At 47.7% G+C, this 8,468-nt stretch overlaps 1 protein-coding gene across 2 annotated transcripts in view; it reads left to right on the top strand.

Annotated features, from left to right (window-relative positions):
• Positions 1-4,062: 4,062 nt before the first annotated feature.
• DAPP1 (dual adaptor of phosphotyrosine and 3-phosphoinositides 1) overlaps positions 4,063-8,468 on the top strand; it is a 56,856-nt gene continuing 52,450 nt past the window's right edge. The window contains exon 1 of one of the 2 annotated variants that reach the window (XM_002716954.5): positions 4,063-4,402. In XM_002716954.5, the coding sequence (XP_002717000.1) occupies positions 4,302-4,402 (101 nt within the window). In that variant the 5' untranslated portion in view covers positions 4,063-4,301. The remainder of the gene's footprint in view (positions 4,403-8,468) is intronic. The other variant, XM_070047834.1, reaches the window with a different exon arrangement.

Genomic DNA, 8,468 nt, shown 5'->3' with positions numbered 1-8,468 from the left:
GAAATCAAATTTGTGTGGTTTTCAGCTATCTGATTTGAGGTGCTTGGCTATAGTGTCAGGACGTGATATTTCAAAATATGCTTTCTTAGTATGCTGAGTATCTTTAAGCTGGAGCCAAAGGGGCCTTTTAGGCAAACAAGAGCTCTGTCCTGTCCCCCCACACATCTTTCTCCCCCGATAAAGACACAAAACTGAGAGAGGTCACTTTGTGGACTACCTCCCCCAAAAGTAGATCAAAACACCCTCATTTGCCATGTGCCCTGCCCTTTACCCAGGGCACCCACAGACCTTGGAGAATCTGAACAAACAGGCCTTGCTGGGTCCCCGCAATTGACCATAGTTAGATCAGAGCCTCTTGTCCAATCAGCTTCCCCGCAACTCTCCACTTCTTTCATCAGACTTTGCATGAAAGCTAGCCCTCTCTCCTGGGTTTTGGTTGGGGGCGGGGGTGGTCTTCCTTTCTGAAGACTCTCCTATCCCATAGAACTTTGGAAAGTGAATCAGTCATGCTCTTCTCTTGACCATGGCTGCCTGGGGCCGAGCAGGTAGATGGTTAGGAATCTGACAGCAGGTAGCAGTGATAGGATTCCACGTGCAGCAGGGAAGAGTAATCACCCAAACACACGATGGAAACCAAGCTCAGGCCAGCACACCTATGGCCTCACTTGGTTAGCAGACGTAAAGGCAAGTCGGATGACTGCCCAGAGGAGTGACGGCAAAAGCAGCCAGGACAGGGGCTTGGCGAGAGGCAGCACAGGCACATGACCAGTCATGACCCACTTGGGCTCCAAGAGGGAAAACAGAGCTCGCTTCTCACCACCGCCTGCCTCACTGGCATCTCCACTTGGCAATCTTGTATTTCTCGGTGAGTAAAACTGACCTTTATGAAATATTTACTGAGCATCTGGGAGCTCACACTGTGGATCCACTTGACTGATTCTTTTAGGCTTTTGGATCAGGCAGGAAACCGTGTGTCTTCATCAACTATTATTAAAAAAAAAAGTGCCATAGACTAGGGATCTTATAAATAATGGCATTTATCTCCCACAATTCCAGGGGCAACAGGTGCACTACCAGGCATCAGCTCATTCCTGTTCTGATGAGAGAGGGGCCCTGTTCCAGCGGGCAGGCCACTGACTTCTCACTGGGTCTTCCTGTGGTGGAAGGAGGACCAGAAAGTGCTCTGGCTGCTATTCACCAAGGCCGTAATCCCAGTCACTCCTAACCAGCCCCACAGAACCTCACCTCTGGCACAAGCATGTTGCAGGATGAAGATTTCCACACAGGAATTTGGAAGGGACTCCAATGCTTCATTGCACCGTTTTTCAGGGGATGTTTTGGGAAGTGTTTCTATCTTTTCTTCTCCCTTCTGCAGAAACTCCTTTTATTCCTTTGTTTTCAGTTTCTGGCTCATCCTCTGTTCTTTCTCTTGGATAGGAAGAGCAAGCATTGGAAAACTAAGCGAGCCTCACCTAACCCTGGGCTGTGGCGACCTTAACCCAGTTGAGCCCCAAGCCAAGGCTTCTCTCTCCGAGTAGATCCTTCATTTGGTACCTCCCCAGATGACGGCGAGGAAAAGGAGATGAGAGGTCAACAACAAACAGTAAAATCCAGGCACTCAGGGGACCACTCCTGCTACCGAGAGCTGGCCAGGTGAAAATCAGACTTTGTGACACTGAAGCTCTCTGCAGAGATAAATAAATCAGGAAAACATCGAGAAGAGTCTTCATCTCTATGGAGAAGTCTTTTTTTTTTTTCAGAAGTTCTCCTTAGAAGAGTGCCAAGTGCATTCTTCTAATGAAGAAGCTCAACATTGGACAAATTAGCTCTCCTAAATTCTATTTATTGTTTTTGAGAAAATGGATGATTAGAATTTAGTGGTCATTTCAATAAAGGCCTATTACTTCTTGAAAAGTGAAATATATATACAGATTTACAGATTCATTCATTTGTTTGAAACAGTGAGAGAGAGAGAGAGAGGGAGAGAGAGATATCTTTCACCAGCTGGTTCACTCCCCAAATGACCACAATGGCTAGGGCTGGGCCAGGTGCTTCATTCATCTGGGTCTCTCACGGGGAGTGGCAGGAGCCCAATCACTTGGGCCATCTTCTGCTGCTTTTCCCAGGCAATAGCAGGGAGCTGGAATGGAAGGAGAGCAGCTTGGACATGAACCAGTGCCCACATGGAATGTCAATGTCTCAGGTGGCGGCTTTATCCACTGTGCCACAATACTGGCCCCGAAAAGTAAAATGTTTTTTTTAACAAAGAGTAAGATGCTCTAAATTGTAAAATGACTAGGACTATTTGTATCCATTTCTATTTGTGATATCAGTTTGGAAAAATTCAGTGCTGGGAGTCAGTATCATTCAAAAGAGATTGTTGAAATAAATAAGAAGTGAATGACAAGATTTTTAAAAATATACTTTAGAAAGGTGTTTGGAAGTAAAATTGAGGTGTCTTTGATTAAAAAATTATAACATCTAGACAATTAAAAAATTATAACATTGAGTCAATCTTAGGTAAAAACCAAATATTTTTTGTGAGTGTCCAGCATTTTGTTGCAACCATATGGTAATGCTGCAAGCAGCTGGCACCATTACAACACTGACAGTGTAGTTAGTGGGGCAGGAGCGGGAGGGAAGAAAGGGGTCCTGGGAAAAATGGAAGATGGGACGGGCAAATGAGAAGGGGAGGTAGGCAGGAAGGTCAAGAAAGAAGAGAGGGATTGACTTAATAGATTCAGCTGGTTCCCCCAATCAAATAAAAATAAATAAATAAAGGAAAATTAGAAAAAGAAAAACCAGAATTTGTAAAATGAGAAGGAGACAGCTACTAAAACCTGAACAAATGGCTACAGAAAGGGAACAGGAAGTCGAGCACGAAAGCTGCTCTATCTCATCCGGTGCGCACTCTGCACCTCCCTGGTGTGCACTGGCCTCTCGGTACTAGTAGACCTTGCACCCTCTCTGAAAGACAAAAGAATTGTAACTGTTCACGTACAGCTCTGTGCGTGTTATCAGTGCTTAGTCTCTCCCGGGCTGTCTCTAGACACCCAGGGATTTCTCACTGACAACCAGAGTAATCCAGGGCCTCAGGAGACACAGGCAGCCAGAGATTACCGGGAAGAATGTAAAGGACAGGACTATCCGGCCACCAAGCTGTCCCTTTGCACCCATCTGTGGCCTTTCGGAACAGCAGCTCTGCAGCCTTGGTATCCCGTAGAGCAATCCTCCTCAAACGTCACCACGCCGTGGGGGACCTGATGTGCTGCGTTCTCACAGCTCTTGATGACGCCACTGCTGCCAGCCACAGACCACACCGGGAAAAGCAAGTTAGCGAGCACCAAGGTGAACCCACGAGGGAGCAGCAGGCGAGAGCCCAGAAGCCCGTTCTTTCCTGCAGGTCCGCGCAGAGAGAAGACAGGATGCAACAAGCACTCTCGATGCGTTGGCGACTGCTCTTTGTCCCACTTCCCAAGGATTGAGTCAGTGTAGCTTCCCTTCAGGACTTCCAGGCAGGTGGAATTTTCCTCTTACGCGTGACTCTGAATACCAAGCTACACCAGGTATAAGGAAGCCCGGTGAGTTCTCCTGTGCCCCATTAGGTGACACCAGCGTGGTCCTCTACAACACTTTCCTGCCTTATTCCCGCATAACCCTTCTTCCAGGAGAAAAAAAAAAAATATGGTCAACCTGAGCATTGGAGCTATATCTGAAAGCTTGAGTAATCCGGCAGATACTTTGAGAAAGTTCCCCACCCCACCCCGCCAAAAAAAAAAAAAAAAAACAACCTTTAAGGTCAGATTAGCGGCTTGGCTCTGATTTCTTTATCCACTCTAAAAATGTCCCAGATGTAGACGCTTCCGCCATGTTCCTTGTGTGTAAAACACGAAGGTGGGGTGAATGAATGTATACTCCTTCTTCCCCAAATCAGAGCCTAATAGCTTCAGGGAGAAGCCAAGATTTGGCCTCATATGAAGAGTCTGAACCAATAGTCTAGCACCACATGGGGTGTCTTCTCTTTTTTTCCTTTAACAAAAACCGCTCATTGCACGATGCAGTGTGGGTGTTCTGAGGTAGCTACCCAAGTTTGCATACTTCCTGACTGACAGGCACTCCTGCCAGTGCCTCAGGGCCAGGGTGTGAGTGTTAGTGGGAGGAGTAACTAAGTTTCACTTCCTCGCTGGCTGCAGGCTCACAGCCACCACAGACTCCTCTCACTGAGGAGTGCGAGGAGCAGCCAGCCCAGCTCACCTCTTCCCACAGCACCTGGCCGGGACTTAGCGGACTGGAGGGCGCGGATGGGCAGAGCAGAACTTCTAGAAGGGAAGATGGGCACCCAGGATCCCTCTGATCTGTGGAGCAGACCAGACGAAGACGCTGAGCTGCTCCAGGACTTGGGGTGAGTAAGAGAACAGATCCTCTTTTCAAAGCACTTCTTGGGTGAACTCAAATGCTCATGTTGATGAATGACTGATTCTCCACAAACACCTTTCTCTCGGTCTCCCCGCTCTTCCCTCCTTGTCACTTGATTCATTTGTATCTGTTAACTTTCCCCCTCTGGGGAATGAATTCCAATGTAAAAGCATAGATTATCTTTCCAGAAAGCAGGTAGATCAGAAGATGGGACAAAAGCCAAATGTCGGACATTCTTTGAGAAGAGGGACAGAATTGGGATGGATGAGTGGAGGTTGCTTGGCTGTCCACTGGTTTAGGAATAAATGTGCTATTCAAGAGTTTTGATCACTGTCCTAATGACAGTAACAGATGGTGGCGAGATAAACAGCCCACCCAACAGTGAGCGAGAGGGACTTTTTCAAAAGAAGAAATGAGGAAGTTTCTATAGCAATCTTGCTTGGGTTTCTTGCTCCCGACACTGCATATGTGAGCTCTCACATGCATGCAGCTGGAGCCTTTCAAATACCAACAATCCAGAAAGAAGATGAAATTTCTGCTTCCAATAGATGAGTTTCCGTGGGTGGAGTCTTCAGTTTAAGAAGGGACGCAGGTGACAAAGTTCATCGGGACATTTAGTGAAAGGAGCAAGCATTGCACGTGAGAGGCACAGGAGATTTCCTATGGATTTGAACCTTCACCTAAAGCACTGGGAATGCGCTCAGACAGGTTTTGACACCTGTGCCTTCTGTCTGCTTAAACTGCTCCAAGTCTTCACAGCAACCCCATGACAAAGCAACTGTTGACAGTTCCAACTTAAGAAGGACAAAACAAGCACCTAACAGGGTTGAACAACTTGCTCACAGGTTGCACATCCATTAAATGTCCAAGCTGGGATTCCAACTCCTTGTTCTTCATCAAAGAACAATGGAAAGAGATAAAATCTGTGTGTTCAGACTGAAGGGCTTGTATCCTCTGATGTTGTATCACTGTGGAAGGTTTCGATAATTCCTGTCTATAGATTACAAAATTGAGGCCTCAGCATTGAACTCACCCTTCATATTGTACATCAGATACAACAGCTAGAAGTTTCAGTGAGGGAAGTTCCACTTATTGGGAAGTCAGACTCCAGGCTTTCTCTGTCCTTTCAGAGAGAGGAACAAGAGGCAAAAGACCCCTCCACAAGCACTGAGAAGAGGTGTCAAAGCGTGCAGGCGCTAAAGCTGACGCTGAGCTTTTATGGACTCGGTAAGCTATAATGCCTCTGTGTCTCCTTATCTGGAATGCCAGCCCGCTGTAGTCAGAAACCCTCAGGAAGGACAGAGACAAAGGGAACAGCAGTTCTGGTTCTTTAAGGAAATGGACAACCCTTGAACCTAGACTCTGTGGTTGAGTAGCACCGGCACACACTTAGATGACAAAGACATTTCTGTGCTGCCCCAGGTGCAGGGAAGCCTCTATAGGTAAACCTCACCGGGGAAACAGAGTTGTGTCTTCTCTCGCAGGAACAGACATTCCACATGAAACGCCGCGCTGCAGAACTGGGTCGGGATACAGCTATGTCCTGACATCTCAATTTCAGCAGGCCTGGAAATGTATTACGTGTGTGAGGATGAGTTCCATGGCAAAAGGCAGCCTACAGTTATTGGGGGAAAGTGCTCTGTAGTACCGACTCCCAAATTTGGCTATGCATTAGAACAGCCCAAGGAATTTTAAAATTCCTGTTGCTGAGGTCGTATACCAGATGAATAGTTTCAGGATCTCTGAAGGTCAGCATTTTCTTTTTTATAATATGATTTTTTTTTTATTTGGAAGTCAGAGTTGGAGAGAGGGAGCGATAGAGAGACCTTCCCTCCTCTGGTTCACTCCCCAGATGGCCACAACTGCCAGGCCTGGGCCAGGTCGAAGCCAGGAGCTTCATCCTGGTCTTCCACATGGGTGGTAAGGGCCCAACCACTTGGGCCACCCCTCAGCTGCTTTTCCCAGGCCATTAGCAAGGAGCTGTATCAGAAGTGGAGCAGCTAGGACTTGAACCAGCACCTGTACAGGAATGCTGGTGTTGCGCCTTGTGGCTTTACCCACTAGGCCACGGTGCTGGACCCCTACCATTTTCTTTTTAAACACTCCAAGTAGGAGCTGTATATCCCCCCCCTTACCCCCCTCCACCTCAAAAGCATTGAATAAAAGCTAAAAGAGGCTTTTTCATTTTCAGTCTGTTGGGTATACACTTGAATCAGAAAACCACTCATAAATGTTGCCATTGTGCTTGTTGGTTTTTGGATCATTTTGATTAATGACTTTATTGATATGTACTAATCAGTTCATTCCATTCCAAAAGTACCCCGAGAGCCTGGTGTATTTAAACACATTACTCCATGGTATGTTGGAAAAGCAGAGGAGCAGAGGTGGGGAGTGAAGGAACACTGATTTCTCAAATGTGCCTGTTTCCCTGGTATAAATGCTTGCATGCTGCCAAGGCTCTAACCATCAGCTTGCAAAGCTGAATATTCAATAATCAGTCTGAGGCAGTAGCCGCCCCACCAGCACATCACTGAGATGCTCTGTATACCTGATACTTTGTGAGACCTTGACAATGACTTGAAGCCTCTGGCAGAATTCCACATATAAATGAAACTTGTTCTTTGGCTCTTTAATGCACTGGTGAGGTATGGTCTGTTTCAAGCCTTCTGATCGATTCCATTTTTTAAAAGCTTCATAAAAATCATGGCGATTTAATGCAATTGGTGGACAAAAAGTGGCTGGTTTTAGTGACTTAATTCTTAAGTTATTTTTAATAGGTCATTGGAGGTAAATTCTTATTCCTGCATTTTTGGTAGCAATGAAGATAGTCTTTAGTGGTTACATGGGAGCGGTATCCTAAGTCTTTGTTCGTTGGTGCCTGTTTTTCTTAGGCTCTGCCAGCTGAACCCTGAGCCACAACAGAGCCCTCATTCGCTTTTCTAGGACAAATGTTATCCACTTGCTCAAGCACAGCTTTATGATTTCCTAAAGTCTCTAAATCAAGCAATTCAGATGCGTTCCCATGCCTCATTTATAGAGCATCAGTCTCAAGACGTTTATTTTCTTTTGTCCTAAATGCGTCCATGTGTCCAAAAGCAAAGAGAAGTAAAACCATCTTAAACGGTGGCTCAATTTCATTTATACCCCGGCTGTGCAGCAGGGTCAGACGGCGGAGGTAGGGAGTAGGGAACGAGGTGGCTGCTCTCCAAACCTACAGAGGGGGCTTCGCGGGGGCGCTGGAGGCGGCCTGGGGCAGGTGCTACGGGAGCTGCAGAGGAGCGCGCCCGGGCCCCCACAGGCGGTCACCTGGCTTCTCCGCGCCTGGGATCCTCCCTCTCAGATCCCACCCTGCCTGGCCGTGCCTGTCCCCGCAGCGGGCGCAGGTGGGCGCTCCTCAACCCAGCGGGTTTGCCGGGTACTCTTTTATGGCAGGCTATGGCCCAGGCTTGGAGCAGCATGTGACAGGGGCCAGGGCAGCGACGTAATGCTGGAGCCTGCAGGACAAGAGCGTGGAGCCGAGCCGGGAGAGAGCAGTCAGGAGAGCCGGCTAGGGTTTCCTGCTGGGCCTGGCACAGACAGGGGCAGGATTGAAGAAATCTGCGCTTCAAAGACAGATTCTCTGAGGAAAGGAAGCTGATGAGTGCCCGGTGAGCTTCATGGATGGCCGCAGGTGCACAGCTAGCTTGGCCCCGCCAGGGAGCAGACACCAGGCGTCCGGGGAGGGGGCTGAGTGCCTGGGCTCTGAGACTTGGCTGGGCCGCTCTCCTAGTCCGGGATCCCACCGGGCAGAAATCGATGAGAAAGGCTGTCATCGTGTTATTTTCTAAGAATCCCTTGAGTTTTCACTACCGTGAAAAGCCCTCCTCACTGTAGCTCAGGTGTTGGCGCCGTGCCTTAGCCTCAAACCAAGAAGCTGGCCAGGCCTTTCCAAGAAGCTAATACAACATATAAAGGACACACTAAGGCTGCCTCACAAATTATCCGATTGCTGTAAAACACAGGTCCATATCTACAGACACATTCTTTTTATGAGAGCATACTACTTTTTTTTT

The sequence above is a fragment of the Oryctolagus cuniculus genome, chromosome 8 (genome assembly GCF_964237555.1).
Source record: "Oryctolagus cuniculus chromosome 8, mOryCun1.1, whole genome shotgun sequence".
In the NCBI taxonomy this organism is placed as follows: Eukaryota; Metazoa; Chordata; class Mammalia; order Lagomorpha; family Leporidae; genus Oryctolagus; species Oryctolagus cuniculus.
The sequence above is the reverse complement of the archived record's forward strand: the minus strand, read 5'-3'. Positions and strand labels throughout refer to the sequence as shown.